Source organism: Lynx rufus, unplaced genomic scaffold (assembly GCF_022079265.1).
Source record: "Lynx rufus isolate CCGP_SWC_20201006 ecotype Redwood Valley unplaced genomic scaffold, mLynRuf1.p SCAF_9, whole genome shotgun sequence".
Classification (NCBI taxonomy): Eukaryota; Metazoa; Chordata; class Mammalia; order Carnivora; family Felidae; genus Lynx; species Lynx rufus.
The window spans coordinates 59,989,209-60,016,348 of NW_025814897.1; the positions used below are offsets into that span (position 1 = coordinate 59,989,209).

The following is a 27,140-nucleotide window of genomic DNA, read 5'->3' on the forward strand; positions in this document are numbered from 1 at the left end:
ACTATGGAGGCCATGGAGTGTTGTGAGGGAGGTGGAGGTCTCATGGTCCAGGAAGAGCAGATGTAGCTCATCTGATCCACTGGGCGAGTGGTCACCTCAGACCCCAACACTACAGGTACCTCCTGTTTAAAATGAGACATTGGGGGCACTTGGGTGGCTCAGTCAGTTAAGTGTCTGACTCAATCTCAGCTCAGGTCATGATCTTACAGTTTGTGAGTTCAGGTTCTGCATTGGATTCTGCACTGACAGTGTGGAGCCTGCTTGGGATTCTGTCTCTCTCCCTCTCTCTCAGTCCCTCCCTCACTTGTGCTCTCTCTCTCTCTCTCTCTCTCTCTGTCAAAATAAATAAATAAACTGGGGCGCCTGGGTGGCTCAGTCAGTTAAGCGTCCAACTTTGACTCAGGTCATGATCTCATAGCTTGTGGGTTCGAGCCTCACATCAGGCTCTGTGCTGACAGCTCAGAGCCTAGAGCCTGCTTCAGATTCTGTGTCTTTCTCTCTGCCCCTCCCCGGGTCATGCTCTGTCTCTCTCTCTCCTTCAAAAATAAATAAACATTAAAAAATAAAATAAAGTTTAAAAAAAAACTTTCATAAGTAAATTGACACATTGGCAAGGTCCCTAGAGAGGTATAGAATGAGGATGTGCTGGGAACAGTGTGGAACCATGACAGAGGAGCGATGGTGGGAAGGCAAGGCACCAGGTCTGAGTGCACCTTAACTGGCCTGCTTAGCACTGCCAAACCCTGAGCACCAAAGCCTAAGGGGACAGTTACTGATGGCCTCCATTCCTTTTGTTGGAGTTTAATCTGTATAGTCCCTGTCTTTCGTCTCCTCAGTATTGACCTTCTCTTTCTTTGTCCCTCCCATTCACACATTTCCTCTGCCTCTCATTTTCTTTCTTTTTGCCTTCAGAAGATTTCCTGGCTGCGGCCTCAGGTGAGCCCTGGGATCGACTTCGCCTGACCTGCTCCCAACCCTTCACACGTCAGCAGTCTTTTGGTCTGGCCTTCCTCCGGGTGTGTTCCTCCCTGGACTCCTCAGATGACCCTGTGGGGGATCTCTCTGCTCCCGGGAGCACTAGGCTAAGCCAGGTATACAATGGTGGAACAAGGACTTCATATTTTCCCACTTTTCTCAGTTTCAGGTTAGAAGACTGGGGCTTGATTGAGGGATAAACACAGAAACCCACCTTCCCCCGCACACACACACACACATTCAAGTAAAAACAGAAATGGGCTTGCTACCTTTCCTTACAGCTAAGAGTGAATGCCTCTCCATCCCTTTTGCCCTTGGGAGATTCAAGGCAGTGAACCTTCAGTGCAGTGTACACAAAGCTGTAGGGCCATTGGTTCTTTAGCAAGAATGAAATTTCTTTTTGGATTCAGACTTAATCCACTTTACATTTAGGTTCCCGTGGGCTACAGCTTTCATCAGACTTTTCCTTCTAGCACCTGAAAGTCCCAGGGCTCACTTACTATCTCTCTGTCATTGTTGTTGCCTGACCCACCTGCCAGGAAAGCCAGTTATAATGTTAGATATGTGTTCTGCAATTTCATTTGTTTTCCTTCTTTCTCTCCCTGTACAACACACACATGCTGCTAAGAGAAGATGGATAGGTATCTGGTCAGTTTGCCTCCCCTCTTCTCAGCCAGTTTTCTAGTTATTTTTTATTCTTCAGCCTATTCTGAATCCTCCTGGTTTCTTGTCACTGTGTCTTCATTTATCTTTCCAGTACCCTCTACCATAATTCACTCACAAACAAATACAAAGATGGAATCACACAAAGCAAGAGTTGTACAATTCTAGAGGTCAAAAATACTTAGAGATTATCAAGCCCCAGCCACCTCATTTTATGTGTCAGCTAGGGACACTTGCATATTCAGATTCACACGGTGAACCAGAGCAGAAGACGGACTAGAAATCAGGTCATCTGTCATTATACCACAGTGCTTCCTATGCACGTAATACACCTCTAGAAGCTCCAAACATCCGGGGCACCTAGTGGCTCAGTCGTTTAGGTGTCTAACTCCTGGTTTCGGCTCAGGTCGTGATCTCATGGTTTGTGGGATTGAGCCCCACGTTGGGCTCTGTGCTGATGGCTCAGAGCCTGCTTGGGATTCTCTGTCTCCCTCTCTGTCTCTCTCTCTCTCTCTCTCTTTCTCTCAAAATAAATAAATAACTGTAAAAAAAATGAAGTTCCAAACATCTGACATAACCAAAAGAAGTTCAGTTCCAGGAGTGAACATTACAAGTGTCACTCTTGTTGAGGTTACTGAGAAAAACAGACCGAGCATCAGAAGACAAAATGGAGGAGGAAGAGGAGATGCTTCTGTAGTACAGCCTCAGGAGAGACCCAGAGAACGGAGACCAAGTAAAGCCTGGTCTGAGATTTACTCCTCCTTCATGGGAAGGGCTAAAAAATGCAGCAGGACCAGTGGAAGCCACTCCATGTGCTCTGCCAGGTTCCAGAATTGTGGTGCCAGGGGGCTGACACGAATGGAGCTACAGCCCTGTGGGCCTGGCCTCAATAAAATGGAAGCTTTGTGAGATTAGGGACCTGTTTGTCTTGTTCCATACTGAGTCCTGGCAGCTGGAACAGTGCCTAGAACAAAGTAGGCTTTTAGAATAACTTACCTTTCAGGGGCAAGTTGTAGATAGGATCACCACCATAAAGTTTACCATCCAAACTGAGACATTTGGAGAGGAAAAACAGTGCTATTAATTACATGGAGACAACAGTATTGTCCCAGGCAAACCAGGACATATGGTCTCCCTAATTATAGGCTAAATAAGGGCTTCTTTTGGCCATCTAAATTACTCTGCACCTTTAAGACCAAGGAGGGAGTCAGCAACTCCAGAGCCATAATGTTATAAGGACCTTGAACATCAACAGCAGAGTGAAACGTATTGCACATACCTCAGTGAAACCACAGGGAAAGAAATTCTAAAATGTGTCTACAAGAGAGGGTTGATGCATGGAAACAGATTGATGGCACTCAATTTTATAATTTAAAATGTCTAAAATTTAAGGTGTATTGTTCTAATGGTATATTATAGTGAAAGCAAAACATACGGGCTTTTAACCCCGTGACATAGGGTCTTTTATGGCACTGGTTTTCCAGTTAGGAAACCGAAGCACAAAGAACTTTAGTGAGATGTTCCAGGTCACACTGCTAAATAAGTCTTAGAGTGGATTTGAATCCAGGCCACTGACTCCATGTAACCTGTGCTTGGAAGCTCAGTTCCTAATGATTAATCTCACTTAGAATTAAATAAACCATAAATTCTCCACACCCATCTAGTTACCCTTTCTAGTGGTATTTGCTCTAAAGTATATGAGACAAGGTAAAGAAAAAATAGAAGCCCAGGAAAATTAAAATATTTCTAAATTAATGCTGCATCCAAGATGAGATTGTAATGGCAATTAAAAAATATTAAACGGTAGGGGCACCTGGGTGGCTCGGTCGGTTGAGCATCCGACTTCGGCTCAGGTCATAATCTTGCAGCTCTTGAGTCCAAGCCCCACATCGGGCTCTGTGCTGACAGCTCAGAACCTGCATTCTGCTTCAGATTCTGTCTTCCTCTCTCTTTGCCTCTCCCCTACTCATGCTCTGTCTCTGTCTCTGTCTATCTCTCTCTCTCAAAATAAATAAACATTAAATAAAAATTTTTTTAAAAATATTAAACGGTAAATGTGATTACATACATACATACGTAAACACGCTGTGAATGTGAGTAAAAATACTACTCATGTTTGCAGAATGAGGCCAAAATCATGCTTTACAAGAAAGATGTTTACCTTTAAAAGAATCTCTGAGGGGCGCCTGGGTGGCTCAGTCGGTTGGGCGTCCGACTTCAGCTCAGGTCATGATCTCGTGGTCTGTGAGTTCGAGCCCCGCATCGGGCTCTGGGCTGACAGCTCAGAGCCTGGAGCCTGTTTCGGATTCTGTGTCTCCCTCTCTCTCTGACCCTCCCCTGCTCATGCTGTGTCTCTCTCTGTCTCAAAAATAAATAAATGTTAAAAAAATTTTTTTTTTTTTTTTAAATAAAAGAATCTCTGATGGGGCGCCTGGGTTGCCCAGTTGGTTAAACGATTGACTTCTGCTCAGGTCATGATCTCATGGTTTGTGAGTTCAAGCCCCGCGTCAGGCTCTGTGATGACAGCTCAGATCCTGGAGCGTGCTTCAGATTCTGTGTCTCCCCCTCTCTGCCCATCCCCTGTTCATGCTGTCTCTATCAAAAATAAATACATATTTTAAAAATAAAAGAATCTCCAATAGAAGAATCAACTGTAAATTAAAGACAAAGTTTTTTCATTTTTTTAAATTCAAGGGAAAAAGGAAATTTGGAAAAATAAAAAAGGAAATAGGTGCAGGTGAATTGACAGATAAATGGAATAGACAAAATAGAAACTGTAGCACATACCACATAAATAAAATATAGGTAGAAATGATCTCTTGCATGATTATCGCACGTAGAAATTTTTGGAGTTAGAAGTAGAGAGGTTTGTAAAATGCCTGTGATAGTTACACGGAGAGGCTAATGGTAGAAAAGAGACTTGAGGTATCTATACATACATACACACATACACATCTCTTTCTATAAATGGCTAGAAATGGTGGCTTAAATTGGTAGGTTTTTAGTTGTAGGTGAACAAAATTTTCACAAAATAAATCATACTGGAAATTAAATAATATTATTAATATTTAGAAGATAAAAATGATAAAAATGTCCCCAAAGAGTTCAGAATAGAACTATTCTTAACTACGGAGAAATATATGGGTATGCTTTGTTTCTTTCATGTAGGTGTATAAAGAGATAAGTGATTGGAGTTTTGTACCTACATGAGTGAATTTTATATATGTACAGATTTAAACTACAGCGTATATGCTTTCAAAAGTTCGCACATGATTATTAGTCCCATGACCCCGTTTTTCCCAACAGCATATATTTGATTCTGGGGACTTTCAGGATCATGACAAAACCCTTAGCATTGAGGAACTAACTATACAACATTACTGAATCTCGTATCTTAGAGCTGGAAGAGAGTGTACACACAAGCAAAGGTACTGTGTAAAGTTATGGAAAACATGCTTAGTCATTAAGCTGAAGTCTTCAGGTTTGGGAATAGCCCTGGTACAGGTGGCAGCGTCCCCTGGTGGTGAATGTCTGTAGTTCATATTGCTCCATTTTCTTCTCAGGGTTCTGATGCTCAGGAGTCTGGTCCAAGCCCCTGGCTGGCTAATCCTTCCATTCGGAGGACGTTCTTCCCAGATCCCCAAACGTATGTAGCTACCAGAAAGGAGGTCCTTGTCCACTTCTCAGTTCTTTCTCCCAAAAAGAGAAAGGCTACCAAGTCACTCACAGGCACACAAGCCCTGCCTGGTTTCCCCCCACTTAATCACAACCTTGGGACCTAACCCTATCTGTATATCAAACTGGCTTTCTTGGTTAGAGGTCATTGACTTAGGTAAGAGGAATGGAGTCTCTTTTCTGAGTGAAACCGAGTGCTCTCTGTTTCCCTGCAGGAGCACCAAGGAAATTTCAGAGCTTAGGAATATCCTAAAGCAGCTGCAGCCAGGGGCTTTGGGACGTTCAGCCTGCATGGTACTTTCAGCTGCCCGCAGGGTGCCCCCCGTGAGTATGGCAAGCACAAAAAACATCCAGGCAGAACCAGGTCCCAGTCATCCAGCCAGCACAGGTGAGTCCCCATGACCTACCTTTGGCTCCTTGCTCTCCCTGGCACCATCCTTCCTCCCTGAATCCACTGCTGCTATAGAAGGGTGGCTTACAGATGGGACTTCCTGTGGGAGAAAAGACCATTGTCAGTGTCTTGTTACCAGAGGATAAATCAAATACTATATAGTAATTGAAATCAGGAATCCTTATTTCTTCGGGCCTCAATTCCCCCATATTCACAATGAAGGAATTAAACCAAATAGTATTTCGGCCTTTTGCAGTATTAATGTTTTGTGATCACTTCAGAAAGACAGTTAAGTCAGGGTGATGGTGTATGGAGCTTGTTGGGGAAATAAAGTAGGGGAATAGCATGGTTTTATCACAGAGGAAGAAAAGATTCAGCATTTTGGAGCTCCTACTTAGCTCTAGACATTGCTAACACACTTCTACTAACTTAACTATTTAATGTTCATAACAAATTGTGAAGTAAATACTGTTATACTCATTTTACAAAAGAATCTGAGGTATTTCTGAATCACACAGCTAATAAGTGGCAAAACCAGGATTTGAACCCCAGAGTTCTTGTTCTTTTTACTGTTCTAGATAGCAAAAGAGAAAACAAGTAGAGTTCTCACTGAAAACCTTTGGTTTCACTCATTGCTTCACTGGGAAAATTTTTAAAAAGGAAACAGGTGATTTGTCATTTCAAAGAACTGACCAAAATTACTGAAATAGTAAGGATATTATCTCTTGGCAGAAATAGGGTACATTGTTTGTCTACTGTTGCACGATGAATTACCCCAACACTTGGTAGCTTATGATAGTATTTATCATTTCAGTTACTCATGGTTAAGAATCCGGGCATGACTTAACAGCATCTTCCAGCTCCAGATCTGACACAAAGCTATAGTCCTTTCAAGGCTCCACTGGAAACGATCTGCTCCCGAACTCAGTCACATGGTTGTTAGTAGGATTTAGTTCCTCGTGGGTGGTGGTGGGACTAAGGCTTCCCTCAATTCCTTTGCCATGAGAGCCTCTCCCAGGAGCATCTCACAATGTGGAAGCTTGCTTCATCAGAGTGAACAAGCTAGAGGTCAAGAGAGAGCATGCTAGTAAGAAAGAAGTCAGTCCGGGGCGCCTGGCTGGCTCAGAAGAGCATGTGACTCTTGATCTTGGGGTCGAGAGTTCAAGCCCTATGTTGGGTATAGAGATTACTAAAAATAAATAAACTAACTAAAAAAAGAAAAAAGAAACAAGTCGGTCTTTTATAACCTGATCCCAGGAGTGGCATCCCATCACTTTTGCCATATTTTATTCATTAGAAGCAAATTACTAGGTTCTGCCTAAATTCAAGGGGAGGCATGACTACCAGGAGGCAGGAAATCAATAGGAGTCCTTTCAGAAGCTGTCTACCACATAAGGAAGGATGTAGTTTATTATTTTAAGAGACAGAAAATGGGAAGGAGCTAACCTTTTGGGGGCACCCAGTCAGCTGGACACTGGAGCTATGAAAGTACCTACAAACTTTCTATATAACTCCTATATATAACTCCTAACTCCTATATAAAGTGTTTCATAAGTTCTGAATAGCTAGACAAATGGTTGTTGCTGGATTTTGTTGCCACTCATTTGACAGATATCTGACCATCTCTGTGTTCAAGGCTCCATGCTAGGTGTCAGGGATTCCACAGCACAGAAAATAGCAGTTCTCCTACCCTAATGGAGAGGCATCTCCATGTAATATAAGTAAGTCTACAACTGCAAACTGTGATGAGTACTTCAAAGGCAAAGCATAATAGGATGATCAGATTTAGATTAGAGAATTCAGGGAAAGTGCCTCACAGGAATTAATATTTCATGTGAGACTTGAAGAGTGAGAAAGAATTAACCAGGAAAAATGGATAGAAAGACTATTCTTAAAAGAAAGAACATCATGGGGCGCCTGGGTGGCTCACTGCATTAAGCATCCAATTCTTGGTCAGCTCAGGTCATGATCTCACGGTTCATGGGTTCCAGCCCTGAGTCTGACTTCTTGCTGACAGTGCGAGGCCTCCTTGGGATTCTCTCTCTCTCCCTCTCTCTCTATCCCTCCTGTATGCATGTGTGCTCTTTCTCAAAAATAAATAAACGTTAAAAAAGGAAAAAGGGGCACCTGGGTGGCTCATTCAGTTGAGCATCTGTGAGTTTGGCCCCATGTCTGGCTCTGTGCTGACAGCTCAGAGCCTGGAGCCTGCTTCAGATTCTGTATCTCCCTCTCTCTCTGCCCCTCCCCCTCTGTCTCTCTCTTTTTCTCTCTCTTTCTCTCTCTCTCTCAAAAATAAACATTTAAAAGCAACAAAAAAAGAAAAAAGAAGGAACATCATCTGTGAAGGGCTTTTTGTTAATGAGCTAGATTTAATGAGTATTTCTAACACAGAGCTCAGACCAGAAGAGCAAAACTCAGAGAATAATGTGGGCAGGACGAAGAGACGGAAAGTGCAAGCTCACAGGTGAGTAGATCAATCTGAAAGAGCCAAATCACCTCCCCAAACCTTATTGTCCACCTACACCTGTCCTTCCCCCACTTGTGTCTTAGTTAGATCACTGAGTACCATTGTGTCTTGATCTCATGGTCTAGACCCAGAGGGTAGTAGAGAAAAGATGTCCTTGTCCACATGTTGTCAACTAAGCAAGGAGGTAGCTCTGTAGTAAATCAGAATCTGAAGATGGGTACTCTGTATCTCATGGACTTCATTAAAATTGAAATCTTTTTCTGCTTTAAAGAACACTACCAAGAAAATAAAAAGACAAGTGACAGAATATGTGAGAAGATATTTGCATATCATATATCCAATAAGGGACTTGTTTCTAGAATAATAGAGAAAGCTTACAGCTCAACAATAAAAAATAACCTAATTTTTTAATGGACAAAAGATCTGAATAAACTTTCCTCCAAAGAAGGTAAACAAATGGCCAATAAGCACATGAAAAAATGCTTAATATCTTTCGCCATTAGAGAAGAGCAAATCAAAACCACAGTGATCACACCCACTAGGATAGCTGTAATCAAAACGACAATAGCAGGGGTGCCTGGCTGGCTCAGTCGGTGGAGCATGCAACTCTTGGTCTCAAGGCTTTGAGTTCAAGCCCTACACTGGGTGTAGAATTTACTTTAAAAATACATTACAAAAAAGAAGAAGAAGAAGAAGACAATAACATGTTGGCAAAGATGTGGAGAAACTGGAACTTTCATACATTGCTGGTGAAAATGTAAAATGGTGCAGCCACCTTCATAAACAATTCTTCAAAAACCTGAATATAGAGTTACCATAGGACCCGACAATTCCACTCCTAGGAATAGACCCCAAAGAACTGGTAGCAGGTGTCCACACAAAAACGTATAGTCAAATGTTCACAGCGGCATTATTCATAATAGCCAAAAAGTGGAAACAACCCAAATGTCCATCAACTGATGAATAGATAAGCCAAATGTGGTGTATTTATACAATAGAATATTGTTCAACCATTAAAAAAGAATGAAGTACCAACACACAATATGGATAAACCTTAAAACATGCTAAGTGAAAGTAGTCAGAAAAGACCACACATTATATGATTGCATTTACGTGAAATGTCCAGAATAGACAAATCCATACAGATAGAAAGTAGATGAGTGGTTGCCAGGGTCCTGGTGAGGGTGGGTGTGGGAGTGACTACTAATGGGTTTAGGGGTTCTTTTGGGGGTGATAAAAATGTTCTGGAATCCGATAGTCATGGTGGTGACACAACCCTGTGAATATCCTAAAAATGTTGAATAGTATAATAGGATGAATTTTATGGGCTGTGCATTATATCAGAATAAGAAAAAATAATTTTAAAAACCTGAGAGAAATAATAGAACTTCTGTTCTCAGATGGTCAAGGTTAAGTGACCTCCCTCAAGTTGGGTACATCAAGTGGGAAAACCAGGACTCCAACCAGGGCTTTTGGCTCCACATCAATGAATCGACACTCTTCTGTCCTAACTGGAGGCTCCTTTAGCCTTTGTGGCCTATTATTAATAGCTGGTCTTTATTCTCTGTCACAGGCCTTTATCCAGTTCGAACTCTCGGCCAAACCGGAGGGGGATAGCAAAGGCAGGGCAGAGAGAACACCAGCGACCCCAGGCCCAAAGCAGTGGGGTCCAGGATAGTGCGCTGTGCCCCATCTGCTCAGGTGAGCTGCTGGGGCATAGGGGTTATTGTGGGACTGCTAGGTATCCCTTGAGGCAGGACTAGGAGACCTGGGAATGCTGCCAGAGAACATTCGAGCTGGGACTCCTGCTCTTCTCCACACACATACAAGTCTATATTGAGGACATGCTCACATTGTGTTGGCCCAGCTGAGGCAGGGACACAGGCCCTGTCCCCAGGAGAAACATGAAACAAAACAATATAAAATACTAGCAGAGAGGGCCTAGCATTTCCTTCACAGCTTTTTTTCTCCATGTCCCAGTTTTCTAAGTCCCTGTTCAAATGGTACTTATTTGCCAAGTCTTGTCTCATCTTAGATAATCTGTCCCAACCTGCAACCCTGCAGCATTCTCTGATTCCTCAGCGCTTAGCACTTCTCCCTTCTGCTTTGTGTCACAGTTGCTTGTGGCCTTAGCTTATCTTTACCCTTGACCTCTACAGTCTAGAAGGACAGGCCTGGGTTTACACCCCTCAGCTCCTGGCACAGTGTAAGGCATACAGTAAACCCTTGATAAATGTTTGGTGGATTCATGAGCGGATAATGTCAGGAGTAGACTATCCAGCCAGAGTAAACTTCCTACAAAAACAGCCCGCACTGGGAGCAGGCCCAGCTTTGCTAACCTCCTTCTCTCCCCCTTAGGCTCCTTCAGCATCAAGGTTCTTCCCTGGCATGCTGCGACTTGTGGAGAGACCTCCCCACCTCACCCAGCCTCTCCCTCCTCATCACCATCTTCATCACAGTCTGTACTGTGGGTGTCCTCCCCGGACAGCTCACCACCCACTTCCTGGGTCCAGTGCCCTTTATGCCAGTTGGACTTCTCAGCAGGAGAAGTAGAAGAACATGCCAGCATGTGTGGGGAGTTCCCTCAGGCATGAGCCATGAGGTCCTGTGGTTTTGGCCCCCCTTCCCTCAGTGACTAAAACTGGGGAGTGGATCTCTTGACCGCGGAGAAGAGCTAATAAGGCCAGGCTGCCCTCTCTCCTTCTCTCCACTCATTCCCCCAGGACTCTGCCTCAGGGTACCTCTGGGCCCAGCCTGCTCTCCACTCCCAGTTGTCAAGGCTTCTGTCACCATGGCACCCTGTTCTCCCAAAGACAGTTCCATCCTTTTCCCCTTTGGAACTTCTGGGATAGAATTGATGATCTCTCTGGGGCTTTGGGGCATAATCCAGAACATCTTCCTCTCAGTGAGTGATGAGCATCCTCATGCCCATTTTCCTGAAAGGAAAACTGGACCCAGTGAAAACAGATGGGACCCTGTGGTATACTGGGAAGTTGAGTGCTTTTTGAGCTTAACTCCCAGTATCCTTGGTGGGTTCCCTCCCTACATACAATCAAGTAACAGTGTTGCTGTATGACCTTAAGCAACTTGAGTTCTTCATCTTGGACTCAATTAAGCATCCTGCTTGCAGAGCAATTCCAGAGATCAGATGGGTTAATGACTAAGGAATAGTTCTAGGCTTGGCTATGGAACCTTGGACAAAACCCAGTCCCCACCTGTACAATGAGGCAGTTGGACCAGAGGGTCTCTAAGGTCCCCTCCACCTATAACATTCTAAATTCTATTCCCACACCTTCCTTGAGCAACTGTGTCCTCTCCCCTTTCCCAGAAGTTTTCACTGTGTGGTATTCATCAGTTCCTCTGGTCTCCAGGGTACAGGGCAAAGGGGGAGCAGCTGGTCCTGGCAAAGGGAGGGCCAAGGGCGGGGTTTTGAACTCAAGTGTAGGAAAGAGGAAGCTGGGTACAGTCAGGGGAGTAGCCAGAGCAGTTCAGTCCTTCGGTCCCTGCCAGCCTAGGTGGGTGCAGCCATGGACCTCCTCACGGTAAGAGGCCTGTTCTCCTACCATCCCTCATCCTGGTCCCATTTCTGACTATGATTAAAACAGTAGATTGAGCCACAGGGACAGTAAGGATATCCTAGCTGCCATGGAGGTGATGAACATTGCCATGTTGGTGGAGGAGAGCCCTTGGAGTCCCGAGCCTGGGCCCAGAGAGGAGCCCTGGGGGTGGGCTAGGCCTGGTACAAGAGAAGGACAAGACAGCACTGAGGGAGAAATGCTACCGAAAGCAGGATTGGGCAATGCCAAGGTAGGTTGGTGGGGAAGGAGCATTGGGATGTTCTAGGAGGCCAGGACAGAGCTGAGGGGCTTGGAGAAAGCCCAGTTCAAAGACCCTCCTGTGTGGACATGTCTGGACCTGTCCTTCGGAGGCTCTGGGACTCTCAGAGGGATGCGCAGCTGGAAGATGAAGTCAACAAGATGGGAGCTGGGTCCTGGGCAGATCCTGTGGTAGATTCCGAGCATGGCCCCGTCCACCTGCTTTAACCTACCCTTTTTCAGGGCGCCCATGCTAGCCCAATGTGTGCAGGTTCCTGTGAGGGTAGAAGTTGTGCTGGGGAAGGGATCCCCAGCCAGACCCAGGCCTGGCACTGCCTTTAAGGATCTACACAATAAAGTGGTGACTAAGAAAATGTTGGTAATCTTCAGTGCTGCTGGCCTTTTTTTTTTTTTAATTTTTTTTTTTTCAACGTTTATTTATTTTTGGGACAGAGAGAGGCAGAGCATGAACGGGGGAGGGGCAGAGAGAGAGGGAGACACAGAATCGGAAATAGGCTCCAGGCTCCGAGCCATCAGCCCAGAGCCTGACGCGGGGCTCGAACTCACGGACCGCGAGATCGTGACCTGGCTGAAGTCGGACACTTAACCGACTGCGCCACCCAGGCGCCCCAGTGCTGCTGGCCTTTAAGATGGAGGCAGGTAGCCGTAAACTAAGGAATGAAGGGAACATAGCTCTAGAAGCTGGAATGGGATTTTCCCTTAGAGCCACCCTCTCCTGCCAATACCTGGACTTTTTAGCCCAATGATCCCAATTTCTGAATTCTGACCTCTAGAACTGTAAGAATAAATTTGTATAGTTTCAAGCTAATGGTTTTTAAAAAGAGAAAGATGCTTTTTTCAAGCAAGACCAATTTTCTTAATATCAGTATTTCAGTAAATGAGATTATTTACTAAAAGCTTACAAAATCTATACAAGAAACTACTATGGTATGAAAGGGTATTTCCAAAATGATTGATTCCCAAAAAACATGGAAATGAAATTTATCCCATACACAGACATAATTTTGGGGGAACATTCATGTCATTATATAAGATGATTACATTGGATAAAACATATATACTAAAGTGTAGGATGTACATTTGATATAGAGTTTAATTTCAGATAAAGGTGGTAGCATTGTTAATTTCCTTCTTAAAAGAAGAAAGTGGAATCATTTATTTGTATTATTACATCCCACATTTTCGATGTTTCAAATAAGTAAAGATTCCAGAAATCCAAAACTAGTAACAATAATTCCTATTTGAGTTGAGAAGTATCATAAAAGTAGTTAAGAACACCAACTCCTAAGCCAGACTACCTGGGTCTGTATCTCATCAAAGTGGCTTAGCATGTCTGTATGTCAGTTTCCTCTCCTGTTGAAGGGGGTGTGATCACTCCTACCTTACAGAGTTATTGTAAGGATAGTTACTGTACTTGTGAAGTGCTCAGATAATGAGCATATATAGGCACTACACTAAATGTCCTTTGAAAGCAACACTGTTAGTATGTGTTTGGTCTAAAGCAAAATAGAACAGTGGCTGGGTTGAGGGCTTAAAGATGGAAGGATGAGGGAGGCCTCAGAGCAAAGGGGGTTGGAGACTGGGGATCCCACCCTCTCCATCCTTTATCCAGCCACAGCCCAACTGGACGGAGATTGTGAACAAAAAGCTAAAGTTCCCACCTCCGCTCCTGACTGCCATCCAGGAGGGCCGCCTGGGCCTAGTGCAGCACCTGCTGGAGTCCGGGGTGGAGGCTTCAGGCAGTGGGCCAGGCGGGCCCCTGAGGAACGTGGAAGAGGCCGAGGACCGCTCCTGGAGGGAAGCTCTCAATCTGGCCATCCGGCTGGGCCACGAGGCCATCACCGATGTGCTGTTGGCCAATGTCAAGTTTGACTTCCGGCAGATCCATGAGGCACTGCTAGTGGCAGTGGACACAAACCAGCCAGCAGTGGTGCGTCGCCTGCTGGCCCGGCTGGAACGGGAGAAGGGCCGCAAAGTGGACACTAGGTCTTTCTCACTGGCTTTCTTTGACTCCTCAATTGATGGCTCACGCTTTGCCCCTGGTGTCACTCCACTCACCCTGGCCTGCCAGAAGGATCTGTATGAGATCGCACAGTTGCTCATGGACCAGGGCCACACCATTGCCCGGCCCCACCCGGTCTCCTGTGCCTGCCTCGAGTGCAGCAATGCCCGCCGCTACGACCTGCTGAAGTTCTCCCTGTCCCGCATCAACACCTACCGCGGCATTGCCAGCAGGGCCCACCTCTCGCTGGCCAGTGAGGATGCCATGCTGGCTGCCTTCCAGCTCAGCCGGGAGCTCAGGCGCCTTGCACGCAAGGAACCTGAGTTTAAGGTTGGTTTCTCATACTTTCTCCTGCCCTTGGTCCCCTGCATCTGTCCTTCCACATGGTCAGGGGTGGGCTCGTGGTGGGTGTTCCAGGAAGTGGAAAACAACAGAAAGATAATGAGACCTAGTTCTGTTCTCAGTAAATCTCCATTTATATGGGAAGAGAGCCATCACTCTAGGGCCACCTAGATTTATGGGGCAGCACAAACCCCACCCTAGGGATGCCCTGGGTCTGTCTGAGGAAGGAGGGAGAGCACAGATAGAAAAGCAGCTAGACAGACTTAGAGATGACATTCAGTGGGACCTGTCCCTTCTTTTAAAAATTTTTTTTAATGTTTATTTTTGAGACAGAGAGAGCATGAGTGGGGGAGGGGCAGAGAGAGAGAGAGAGAGAGACAGAATCTAAAGCAGGCTCCAGGCTCTGAGCTGTCAGCACACAGTGCAACGCTGGGCTCGAACTCATAAACTGAGAGATCATGACCTGAGCCAAAGTCAGATGCTTAACTGACTGAGTCACCCAGGCACCCCTGGGACCCATCCTTTCTGAAAACCTACTGTGCGGCCCCATATTGAGCATTGTGAGTTGGAGCCTCGAGCTTGTGATCGGCAAGAGTGAGGTGGACAAGCCACTCCTAGGATGCTCAGCTTCATTGGAGTGCCTCTGTGGAGGGTGCTCCATGGTTTCCAAAACCTAGAAAAGGGAGGTCAGGAAGCTACAGCTGTTGTGTTCCATGCAGACTCCTTCAAAGAAGCAAAATTAATCTTGGCTGCACAGCCAGGAGGTTTAATAACAAGTGAGGAGGAGGAGGAGTAGGGAGGATATTTGCAGTAGGGGGTGCAATCCAAGCAAGGCTGTTGGGTAGGAAAAGTACACATGGTGATGAGTACAAGGGGCTGCTTGGGACAGAGAAGGAGTGAAGGGGAGCGGGGGAGGCCTGGAAGCGGGGACTGGTCAGGAGCCTTAAATACCACCAGCCCAGTCCTGTCCCTCACTCATCCACCAGCACCCCCTCTGTGCCAGGCACACTTGGTCCCCAGGCTCGAGATTACCATTAGGTGGGGAAACAGAGTTCTGAGGCAGGATGTGGCCCATGCCAGGTGCACTGGGGAAACAGCATGCTGTTTCACCAGAGTTATGGAGGGATCAGAGCCCCCACCTCACAGATAGCAGGAAAAAGCGGTTCCTCTGAAGGACTTTCCCTCCGTGCTCACAGTGGCCCACTGAGGGAGGCAGCACCGATTGTCATCCCCACCCTCCAAGCCAGGGAGCTAAGGCCTGCATAGGGGAAGCACCTGGCCCAATGTAATACCACCTGAGGGACAGTGCTGGGTGCAGGTCTAGCCTCCCCAAATTCTTGCCTGCATTCTCTCTGGGATTGGGGCCCTGAGTAAAAGTGAGAATAGATTGGGTAAAGTGGAGCGAGAACTGCCTTACTCATGTCTGCTTCTAACATTGCTGGCACAGATTCTCATGTAAGGTAGGTGCTCAAAAAACTCAATGAAATGAACACAAGAAAGGCATAAAGAAGAGGATGAGAAGTGGAACAGGAAACAGGGACCAGGAAAGGAGGTACAAGGGACTGGCAAAGTGGTAGAGGGGATTGGGTTGCAGTGACTTAGTGATGAGGTCGATGGAGCACCAGAGAAGCAAAGTTGACACTAGAGGCCCCTAATTATAACAAGGAGGAGAGCTGAGGTGGCAGAGAAGGAACGGAGGACTCAGGGTGACATCATATGTGGGGAGGTGATGGCCTGAGGCAGCACAGAGGTAGCCAGGCCCACTGTTGGGAGGGTGGAGCTGACTTACCAGAGCTGTGTCCGCAGGGCAGTGGGCATACACAGATCTGCTTCCCTGCAGCCTGAGTACATTGCCCTGGAGTCACTGAGCCAGGACTATGGCTTTGAATTGCTGGGCATGTGCCGGAACCAGAGTGAGGTCACCGCAGTACTCAATGACCTGGGCCAAGACAACGAGACTGAACCCGAGGCTGAGGGCCTGGGCCAGGCCTTTGAGGAAGGCATCCCCAACCTGGCGAGGCTGAGACTGGCCGTCAACTACAACCAGAAGCGGGTCAGCTGGGCCCTACCTACCTCCCCCACCCCTGCCCTAATCCCTGCCTTGCCATGGCTAGGTATTCCCTAGTCCAGCCTAAATAAGTCCTCCCCCTGCCCTCCGAGACCTGATCCTGAGCACCCTTCTAGCTAGGCCCTGGTCCTGTGGGCCTCCCCAACCCCCTTCTTACCTTCAGTCTAAGCCCCTAACCTCTCCCCAGGCCTTGGAAGTCCCATTACCCATCAGGACTCTACCTTCAGACCAGACATCTGGGTTTTATTCAGCTCTGCCTCTGGCCTATTGAGTTAGTTTGGTCCAGTCTTCTGTTGTTAAACTTCGGTATCTCTCTGTATTCAACAAGAGTAGACTAGATCTCTCAGGGCTTACATACCAAGTGATTCCACTATTCCTTACCTTATTAGATGCCTGCCCCCATAAGCTGAAGACATGCTCCCTTTCTAGACTCTCCCACCCCTTACTCCATCTCACCCATCTTCAGATATCCTATCTCACCAGTAGCTTAACCAAAAACTTTCCTTCATAATGGCTCCCCTGGCCCTGCTCCCAAAACATCAAATCCTACTTTCCCTGTTCCTCCCCTCCTCAAGACTGGTGCCCCACATCTCTAAGAAGGCAGAAAACCCTGTGGGTTCTGGGACTCTGGTACCTAGTTCCACCCACCACTACCTGGCTTAGACTCAAGAAAGAAAGAGGAATCCAGAGAGTCCAGAAAAATCTTTTGAGTTAAGCTTCTCCCTCACAGACTAGGAAACCAAGGCCTAAGGGTGGGGTCTGCCCAAGGTCACATGGCAAATGAGTTGCCTCTCTTCTGAGCTGGCTGGCCTGAGAAGAAATATGGTTCGTCTCTGGGGCAGGGAAGGCAGGACTGTGCACACAATTGGCTCCCCCTCCCTTCCCTGCCTGGTAACCACCCACGCTGCTCACGCGCCATCTCTGCTTAGTTTGTAGCACACCCCATCTGCCAGCAAGTCCTGTCTTCCATCTGGTGTGGGAACCTGGCTGGCTGGCGTGGAAGCACCACCATCTGGAAGCTCTTTGTCGCCTTCCTGATCTTCCTCACCATGCCCTTCCTCTGCCTCGGCTACTGGCTGGCACCCAAGTCCCGGGTACTAAGAAAAAAGTTAATGATAACTGTCACTTACTGCGCACTTTGCTAATGTTCCCATGAAGTCACTTGAAGTGGCCCTGGAAAGTAGGTATTACACTTTCATTTTATAGAGGAGGCATGGGGAACAGAAGTGCTCTTTTTGTCCAGGGGACGCAGTAAATAGCCCAGTCCCGATTTAAACTGAGGTCTCTCTGCCTCCAAAGCCTGAATCTTATGTACGACCCAAAATCTCCTAAAGAGACCCCCGCCCCAACCTACAAATTATTGAGAGCCTGTATGGACCTAGCTATCTTTATTCCTTCATTTCAACAAGCATTTCCTTGAAACCCTGCTGCGAGCTGGGTGTTATGCCTGATCCGGGGGATATAATGTTAACCAGGTGAGAAACAGGGAGAGTGGTGTCCCAGGGAGCAGAAGCAGCTTGTCTGCAGGCCCAGGGGAGGGAGAACATAAAGTATCAGTGAGACGGAAAGAATTTCTGGTTGCTGAAGCATACGTACAAATAGTGAGTGATGGGGAGCAGGCAGGGGCCAGATCTAGCAGTGCTTTATAAGCAGTGATAGAAGCCATTGTAGAATTTTAATGGAGTGAGTGATCCCTTTAGTTATGTGCTTTAGAAAGTTCTCTCTACTAGAGGCATGAGGATGGGTTGGGGAGAGGGTAGGAGTTAGGGAGATGGTCGTTGTCTGAGATGGGGACACAGGAGGAGGAAGAGAAGGAACCAGTTTAGGATGGAAGATGATGAATTTATTTTTTAATTTGGTTGAGACTGAAGAGCCTGTGGGACCTCCAAGGATAAGTTGTTTTACTCTGTGATCCTCAATTCCTTAGCTGAAACACATGGGAATAGTACTACTCACCTCACACAGCTGTGAAGGAAATAGATGTGAAATAGAGCACATTCTCAATAAATGTCTGGATAAGTGTGCAAGTCAAAGGAGGGGTCTGGAAGCTCTCCAAGGAAGCGGTGGTGTGACAGGCCTCTGACAGCCATGCTTTCCTCCCTCTCCCTGCAAGCTGGGCCGTCTGCTGAAGATCCCAGTGCTGAAGTTCTTGCTGCACTCTGCCTCCTATCTGTGGTTCCTCATCTTCCTGCTGGGTGAGTCCCTGGCCATGGAGACACAGCTGAGCACCTTCCGCGGCCGCAGCCAGAGCGTCTGGGAGACTTCCCTACACATGGTTTGGGTCACAGGTACGTGTGTGGGGCACTTTATTTGTAGTGGTCCCCCTTGTGGGCTCCCTCACGGTTCTTCAAAGTAAGTACTCCAGTAGAGGCGGGGGTGGGGGGGACCCTCTGCCTGTAGATGCCCACAAACATAGAACCAAACCCCTCTAGGCTCCAGCACTCCAAGGGACCATTTCTATTCACCCCTAGTTAGAGGATCTAGCCCTGTGATAAGACTCCCTGAGCAGGGGCCCCATTCTTACCCCACTCCAGAGGTTCCTATCCTTTCACAAATAAGACACTGGTCCATAGCTTCAGGTGGGAAATGACCCTGGTGTAATGGTAACCTGCCAGGACACCAGGCAGTCTATCCCGAAAGTCATGGAACAGAAAGGCTCACAGACCAAACTGAGATGCTTCAATCATACAGTTTACTAAATCCATAAATGGTGGTGCTGTTATGAGAACCAGAGTTAAAGTTTAAGCAGGGGCTGCGAGAGCCAGAAGTTGCCTCGCCCCAACACTTGGTCTATAGGAGAGACATGGGGGCAAGTATGTCTGGCTACAGCTGAAGCTTGCTAATCATCCTGATGAGCAGCTAGGAATTTCCTTCGCAATTCTTTTTTTTTTTTTAATGTTTACTTATTTTATTATTTATTTTTTTAATGTTTATTTATTTTTGAGAGACAGAGAGGGAGAGAGCGCCAGTGGGGGAAGGGCAGAGAGGGAGAGGGAGACAGAGAATCGGAAGCAGACTCCAGGCTCTGAGCTGTCAGCACAGAGCCCGACGCAGGGCTAAAATTCACGAACCGTAAGATCATGACCTGATCCGAAGTCTAATGCTTAACTGACTGAGCCACCCAGGTGCCCCAATTTATTTATTTTTGAGAGAGAGCACTCAAGCAGCGAAAGGGCAGAGAGAGAGGGAGACACAGAATCTGAAGCAGGATCCAGGCTCTGAGCTGTCAGCACAGAACCCAACATGGGGCTTGAACTCACAAGCCATGAGATCATGACCTGAACTGAAGTCTAACGCTTAACCAACTGAACCACCCAGGCACCCCAAGGAATTCTTGTGCAAAAGACACATAGGGCCAGAAAGGGTATCAACAGTGGGTAGCTGACTTAAGAGCTGATGAATCCTGAGGGCTTCAGCTGCCTCATGTATATTCAGTATATTATGAATACTTAATCCCTTTCTATGTATTCACACACAAATGCTCCACTCGTTTTATTTGTTCAACATGCCACCCAAATAACTAACTTATCTATGCTCAACATGTAAGGTTCATGCATTCCATTGGTTTTCTTCTATAGCAGAAATCAAGTGTTCTTGAACAGTTCAGCAAAGGCAATTACAAGAACCCCCCAGAGCTCTATCTAGCCTCTGGCTGGGCAGCTCAGCAGGTTGGGCCATAGGCCCCCTTCCTCAGCTGCCCTCCCCTCAGCCCTAGCTTAGTCAGCAAACTCCTAATAAATGCTTGTTGTTCACTGTGAGTGAAGCCCTGATAATGCACGGATAAATTAAATATGGTTCCATCCATCCATCCATGCAACAACATACAGGACTGAACATCCATCCCAGGTTCACAAGATAGTCTGCTGCTGTCAGAATTGATTCAGTTCCTGACCACACCATGTTCCCACTTGTCCCAGGCCTATGCTCATTCTTTTTCTCCAGTCCTGTCCCCTTCCCACATGACCCCATCACCTGGCTGGCTCCCCTTCTTCCTTCAAATCTCAGCTTAAATGTCACTTTCTTTGAGAAGCTTTCCCTGGCCCCCAAATCAGGGTGAGGGTCCCTTCCTAAATACTCCCAAAAAAGGGGCGCCTGGGTGGCGCAGTCGGTTAAGCGTCCGACTTCAGCCAGGTCACGATCTCGCGGTCCGTGAGTTCGAGCCCCGCGTCAGGCTCTGGGCTGATGGCTCAGAGCCTGGAGCCTGTTTCTGATTCTGTGTCTCCCTCTCTCTCTGCCCCTCCCCCATTCATGCTCTGTCTCTCTCTGTCCCAAAAATAAATAAACGTTGAAAAAAAAATTAAAAAAAAAATACTCCCAAAACAACCTGTTTCCCTGCTCCTCAATCTTTGCATTCACCATACTGAATTGTAACCACTTGGCTACTTGCCCATCTCCCTCACTAGAATCCTGGAAGGCCGGGGACCATATTTGTGCCAGGGTCCCACTGGCATATGGTGGTAGCTTAATAAATGTTAGTTTAATAGTGACTACTCGGCCTTGTTCTGGGCACTGGGGACAAGGAGATGAATCAGACATGGTCCCTGCCCTTAAGGAGTTCAGAGTTTAGGGGCGGTGAGGGAAGACAGACCCAGGAAGAGATACCCCATAGGGCCCCGTGGTTGATGGCATCACAGAGATCTGAATGGAGCTGTGAGAGCAGAGTTCAGGGAGCAACTCACTGCACCTGCTCAGGGAAGGTTTTGCAGACAAGGCAGTATTTGACCTGGGCCATATAGGCGAGCCTGGCTTCAAATGGGTGTGGAAGGGCATTCTAGGCAGACAGAAAAAGCACACAACGTGTATCCAGGGAATGCAGAAAGGTACAATGCGGCAGGGTTACCTGGCTAATGGGGTCCAAGACCCAACGCCCCCATCCCTAGGTCTGGCACTTTTCCCCACTGAGACATGGGCACTCAGAGCAGGCAAATAGTTTGGAGCCCCTTCAAGTCAATATTCTAGAAATATTTGTCCAGCATTTATTCAGTGGAGGGCAGGGAGAAACAGATTTAAACCATTCCCTCCCAGTACCAACCTCTCCCAGGTGTTAGTTTATGCATATAAGCCAACTGGGATCATTGGTGCAGGCCCCACGGTAGAGGAGTCCACATCAGCTGGTAGTCTTCTTTATTTTCACAGATCACTTTGTAGTTACGTAGATTGCATGGTTATGTTTAATCACCTTCGTCCCTGTGATGTTTTAGCTCCCCCGCCCCACGGATAGGTGCCCCCACACCATAACCTACCTCTGACCTGGAAGCAGGACAGTTCTGCTTCGTCCTGTCCCTGCCTCCTACCTTCAGGCTTTCTGTGGTTTGAGTGCAAGGAAGTGTGGATTGAGGGCCTGCGCAGTTACCTCCTGGACTGGTGGAACTTCTTGGATGTGGTCATCCTGTCCCTGTACCTGGCGGCCTTTGCGCTGCGCCTCCTTCTGGCTGGGCTTGCCCACGTGCACTGCCGGGATGCCCCCAACGGGGCTGCCTGCCACTATTTCACCACGGCTGGTGAGTGCCCCCCAACTCAGTTGGGGTCCCCCAGGCCCTTCTCTCCTTTGGATGTCAGCCTCAGCCTCATTCCACCCTGCACAGAGCGAAGTGAGTGGCGCACTGAGGACCCCCAGTTCCTGGCAGAGGTGTTGTTTGCCATCACCAGCATGCTCAGTTTCACCCGCCTGGCCTACATCCTGCCAGCCCATGAGTCCCTGGGCACTCTGCAGATTTCTATTGGCAGGATGATTGACGACATGATCCGGTGAGTAGTGTACCTGCTCAGAGCATCCTCCACTGTGATAGACTCCACTTGACCTCCTTGTAAAAGTCCTCACCTCTAGTTGGCACAGGGGTTCTTAACCTCGCTTCCTTGCAGAGGCTCCAGAGACCTCTGAGGTCCTGAAATTACAGACAAAACTAGGGATGTAGACGTAAATGCACATTTCTCTGCAGCAAGGGTCTATAACTTTCATCTAATTCTCAAAGAAGCCCATGACCCCTGAAAAGATTAGGAACCACTGAGAGCAGGACTAGCCCTTGGATGGGAGTTCCAGCCCCAGTTCTGTTGCTCCTCATGACTCTCTCAGGGCCTCAGTTTTCCCATCTTTGTGGTAAGGGCACTGGAGTCAGGGGTCCCTTTGGATCGTTCCCACTCTGCAACAGCTCTTTGAACTCATGGCATTATCTGGTATTCTTGGTGCTTATCACCTAATAATTGGCAGCCAAACCTGGACTCTCCCGCTAAGCAGAGCCCATAGTTAGTGCCTGCTGCCCAGGGAATCCCCTGCCTGAAGCCCTGGTTACATCTACGAACATCTTCAGCTCAGCTCAGCTTGAGGAGAATCTCCCACCCCACCCCTGAGACTCTTCTACCCGCATGCCCCCCACCCAGCCCCTGTTGCAGGCTGACCCATTCTCACAGGTAGCTTTACCACTGCTGCTGATAAATCCTGTCCAGTAGGACTGTCTGCCTCACTCTTCCTTGAACCACCTCTTAGCATTTCAGTCCCTCCCTGGGAGACTGGCCCATCCCCAGCTTGGATCACTTCAACTAAGTATCCTTCATTCTCAAGGAAGAGCTCCTGCTTTGGCACCATTTTAAATGACTTCTCCTTTCCCATCTTTACTTTCTCTGTTCTTAATAATCACCAAATTTGAATACTTGTCAAGAGATGCTGAGTCTGGGAGGCCATCGCCTGATCCCTCTTCCCAGAACCTGACTTCTCCCAACATAGAAACCTTCTCTGACCTTTCCCCATCCCACCCCCTGCCAGGTTTATGTTCATCCTCATGATCATCCTGACTGCCTTCCTCTGTGGCCTCAACAACATCTACGTGCCCTACCAGGAGACAGAGCGTCTGGGCAAGTATGCTGGGGTGGAGGCAGGGTGGGTAGGTGGGAGTCTGGGGCTGATCGGTCTGGAACTTAGTGATCACCACTGCCTTCCCTCTCCTTTCTCATCTCTTCATTCATAATTAATCTCTTGTTTGAGCAATAATTCACTCTCTCATTGATTCCTACTCATTCATTTGTTCATTAACTCATTTACTCATTCACTTTTTCCCCAAACTTTTTATTTTGAAAAATGTCAATCCTATGAAAAAGTTAAAAGCACAGTGGTTGCCCATATACCCTTCACCTAGCTTCATCAGTTGTTAATGTTTTACTACACTTTGCTCTATCTATTGCTCTTCTTATTTTATTTTCCTTGAAACATTTAAAAGTACGTTGCGAACATCATGACACTTTATCCCTAAATATTTCAGATTTCCTAAGAGCATAACCACAAAACGATTATCACACTAAAAAAATTTATTTCTTCTTCCTTTTCTTTTTTTTTAAATGTTTATTTAATTTTTTTTTATATTTTTTTTTCAACGTTTTTATTTATTTTTGGGACAGAGAGAGACAGAGCATGAACGGGGGAGGGGCAGAGAGAGAGGGAGACACAGAATCGGAAACAGGCTCCAGGCTCCGAGCCATCCGCCCAGAGCCTGACGCGGGGCTCGAACTCACGGACCGCGAGATCGTGACCTGGCTGAAGTCGGACGCTTAACCGACTGCACCACCCAGGCGCCCTAAATGTTTATTTAATTTTTGAGAGAGAGAGAGAGCATGCACAAGGGGCAGAGAGAGAGGGAGACAGAGAATCCAAAGCAGGCTCTAACCCATGAATCATGAGATCATGACCTGAGATGAAGTTGGATGCTTCTTCTTTTTTCTTAAGTAAGCTCTATGCCCAATGTGGGGCTCATGACTCCAAGATCAAGAGTCACATGCTCTACTGACTGAGCCAGCCAGGCACTCCCACCCTCAAAAAAAATTTAATATCAAGGGGCACCTGGCTAGGTCAGTCAGTAGAGCATGTGTCTCTTGATCCGGGGGTTGTGAGTTCAAGCCCCACATTGAATGTAGAGCTTACTTTAAAAATTGTTTAATTAATTAATTAATATTGAACCCAAATTATTATTTTCTGTATAGTTCTTATTCAAGTTTCTCCAGTTGACCCCCCCCCCCCCCCCGCCAAAAGTCTTTCTACCCTTTTAAAACTCTGAGAACCTATCTGGGGTCATGTGTTTCATTTTGTTATCATATCTCTTTAGTCTCCTTTATTTAAAAAAAATTTTTTTTAATGTTTATTTATTTTTGACAGAGAGAGAGAGAGAGAGAGAGAGACAGAGCATGAGCGGGGGAGGGGCAGAGAGAGAAGGAGACACAGAATCCGAAACAGGCTCCAGGCTCTGAGCTGTCAACACAGAGCCCAACACGAGGCTCAAACTCACAGACGGCAAGATCATGACTTAAGCCGAAGTCGGACGCCAACCGACTGAGCCACCCAGGGGCCCCTCTCTTTAGTCTCCTTTAATCTGCAACATGCCCTCTACCTTTTCTTTGTCTTTCATAACAAATGAACTTTTTTGAAGAGTACAGATCAAAGTATACTGTAGAGTATTCTACAGTTGGGATTTATCTGACTAGTTCCTCATGATAAGATTAAAGTTAAGCAGTTTTGTCAAGAACACAACATAGCTGATGATGTGTATTTTCCACTGCATCACATCAGGAGACAGAAGATGTCAATGTAGCCCATTGGGAGGCCCAATGGTCTAGCAAACCTCTTCACTGTAAAGGTACTAAGGATGCCCTTTAGTAATATAAAGATATGCTGAGACCGTGTGACTAACCTGTTCCCTTGCAACCTTTCACCCAGTGGCTTTAGCATCCATGAATCAGTTATTATAATAGTGGTTTCAAGATGGTGATCTTCTACTACTGCCATTCTTTCTATATATTTTTTTAAATTTTTTAACATTTTATTTATTTATTTATTTATTTATTTATTTATTTATTTTTGAGAGACAGAGAAAGAGACAGAACACGAGCAGGGGAGAGGCAGAGAGAGAGAGAGAGAGAGAGAGAGGAGCACAGAATCTAAAGCAGGCTCCAGACTCTGAGCTGTCAGTACAGAGCCTGATGCAGGACTTGAACCCATGAATGTGAGATCATGACCTGAGCCGAAGTCAGACGCTCAACTGAGTGAGCCACCAAGGCGCCTCTCTTTCTATATTTCTTTGCTGGCATTTTTCTCTAAAGAAGTGCTGTCTTATTTTTTAAAAATCACTATGGGATTCAAAGATTTTTTTAAATATAAGATCCATTATAGTCATTATTTCTTTTTGATGCTCAGTTCTTCCAAAACATAGCCAATAATTCTTGTGTCTGTTTATTCACTCACTCATTCATTGTCCATTCATTCATTTGCCCACTTTTTAAGTTTATTCACTTCATCATTCAGTTGTGGTGGGCTTTTTATAATTGTTGTCGGGCCCACACCCATTTACTGACACCTTTGCAGTAAGTCCTATCCCTGGCACTGGAAGCACAGATAGAGGAAATGAACCGAACCAGGCTCAGTCTCATGAAGAAGATACCCAGTGTGCACAAATAAGCTCAATTTGTGGTGATAAGTGCTGTGAGGAAGGAGGACTTCTGTTGAGGAGACCCACAGGGGAAAGCTCCTTCCAGGGGAAACCCCTAGGGGTGGCAACCATTCATTCCAGCCAGCTTGGGTAATCAGGAAAGACTTCACCAGGAAGGAATTATCTGGACTCCACCTACAAGGATTATGGACTTCAGAGAAGGTGTAGGGCATCCTGGGCAGAAAGGGAACATGTACCAAAGCAGGGAGGTATGGCTGTAGAATAGCAAGATGTCTTCCATGGTTGGCATGTAGAGGGAGTTCTGAGAGAAGAGCTGGAGAGGGTAGAGGAGCCAGGTCATGGAGCCCACGAATGTCCTCCTAAGAAGCTTGGGCTGTTTCCAGCATGCCAGGGAGCTCCGGGTGGCCTTCGAAGCAATGATTCTGTTATAAATTCTTCATGAGTGCAACTACATGGTTTTATCAATGATGCTGAAGGAGCTACACTTGGGCCTGTGGATATTGGTCAAGGCTTTGTCATTGGTTCCAGTATAAATGGAGGCTTTATTCCAGTATAAATGGAGACCAATCCTCTTACTAAGAACTTTTGTTCACATCCAACCTTCAGGATGTTAACTTAAAGGAACTGAGCTTAGACAGCTGAAACTGTGAACTGTAGCACCAGAGGCAGCAACCATTCATTCCAGCTTGCTTCATAGGTCCTGGTGGTATCAGTCACTCCACAGTGGCACAGGCAGCCTGAGCCCTCCTGTGCTGTTCGTTCACAGATGACACCTTATTAAGGAAAAAAAAAAATATTTCTGCTAACAATCTCAGGTAAGTTGCATGGTAGGCATATGAACTGAGAGTGATTAGGAGCATTTAAGGTTTGACAAACCTCGAATCAGCAATTAAAAAGAACACCTAGATGGGGCAGGGGAGGGGGGAGTGCCTGGGTGGCTCAGTTGGTTGAGCCAACTCAGGTAGTGATCCCAGGGTTGTGAGATTGAGCCCAGTATTGGGCTCCATGCTGAACGTGAAGCCTGCTTAAGATTCTCTCTCTCTCTCTCTCTCTCTCTCTTTCTTTCCCCCTCCCCGCCCCATTCACTCTCTCTATCTAAAAGAAAGAAAGAAAGAAAGAAAGAAAGAAAGAAAGAAAGAAAGAGAAAGAAAGAAGAGAGGGAGGGAGGGAGGAAGGAAGGAAGGACACCTTGGATGCAATGTAGAGGACAGAATAACAAGAGATTGAAGCCAGAGACCAGATGCAGGGGCTGTTGCAGTAATCTAGGCCTGTACTGGCACTGAGATGGAGGGA

General features: G+C 46.6%; 1 protein-coding gene across 1 annotated transcript in view; it reads left to right on the forward strand.

Moving 5' to 3' along the window:
* XNDC1N (XRCC1 N-terminal domain containing 1, N-terminal like) overlaps positions 1-27,140 on the forward strand; it is a 38,719-nt gene that overhangs the window by 6,038 nt on the left and 5,541 nt on the right. The window contains exons 5-20 of the mRNA XM_047071680.1: positions 913-1,091; positions 5,202-5,284; positions 5,529-5,701; positions 8,096-8,168; positions 9,745-9,872; positions 10,530-10,638; positions 10,716-10,720; positions 11,165-11,191; positions 11,527-11,543; positions 13,620-14,339; positions 16,192-16,404; positions 17,349-17,513; positions 18,533-18,707; positions 21,720-21,920; positions 22,005-22,167; positions 23,180-23,272. Of these exons, the coding sequence (XP_046927636.1) occupies positions 913-1,091; positions 5,202-5,284; positions 5,529-5,701; positions 8,096-8,168; positions 9,745-9,872; positions 10,530-10,638; positions 10,716-10,720; positions 11,165-11,191; positions 11,527-11,543; positions 13,620-14,339; positions 16,192-16,404; positions 17,349-17,513; positions 18,533-18,707; positions 21,720-21,920; positions 22,005-22,167; positions 23,180-23,272 (2,524 nt within the window). The remainder of the gene's footprint in view (positions 1-912; positions 1,092-5,201; positions 5,285-5,528; positions 5,702-8,095; positions 8,169-9,744; positions 9,873-10,529; positions 10,639-10,715; positions 10,721-11,164; positions 11,192-11,526; positions 11,544-13,619; positions 14,340-16,191; positions 16,405-17,348; positions 17,514-18,532; positions 18,708-21,719; positions 21,921-22,004; positions 22,168-23,179; positions 23,273-27,140) is intronic.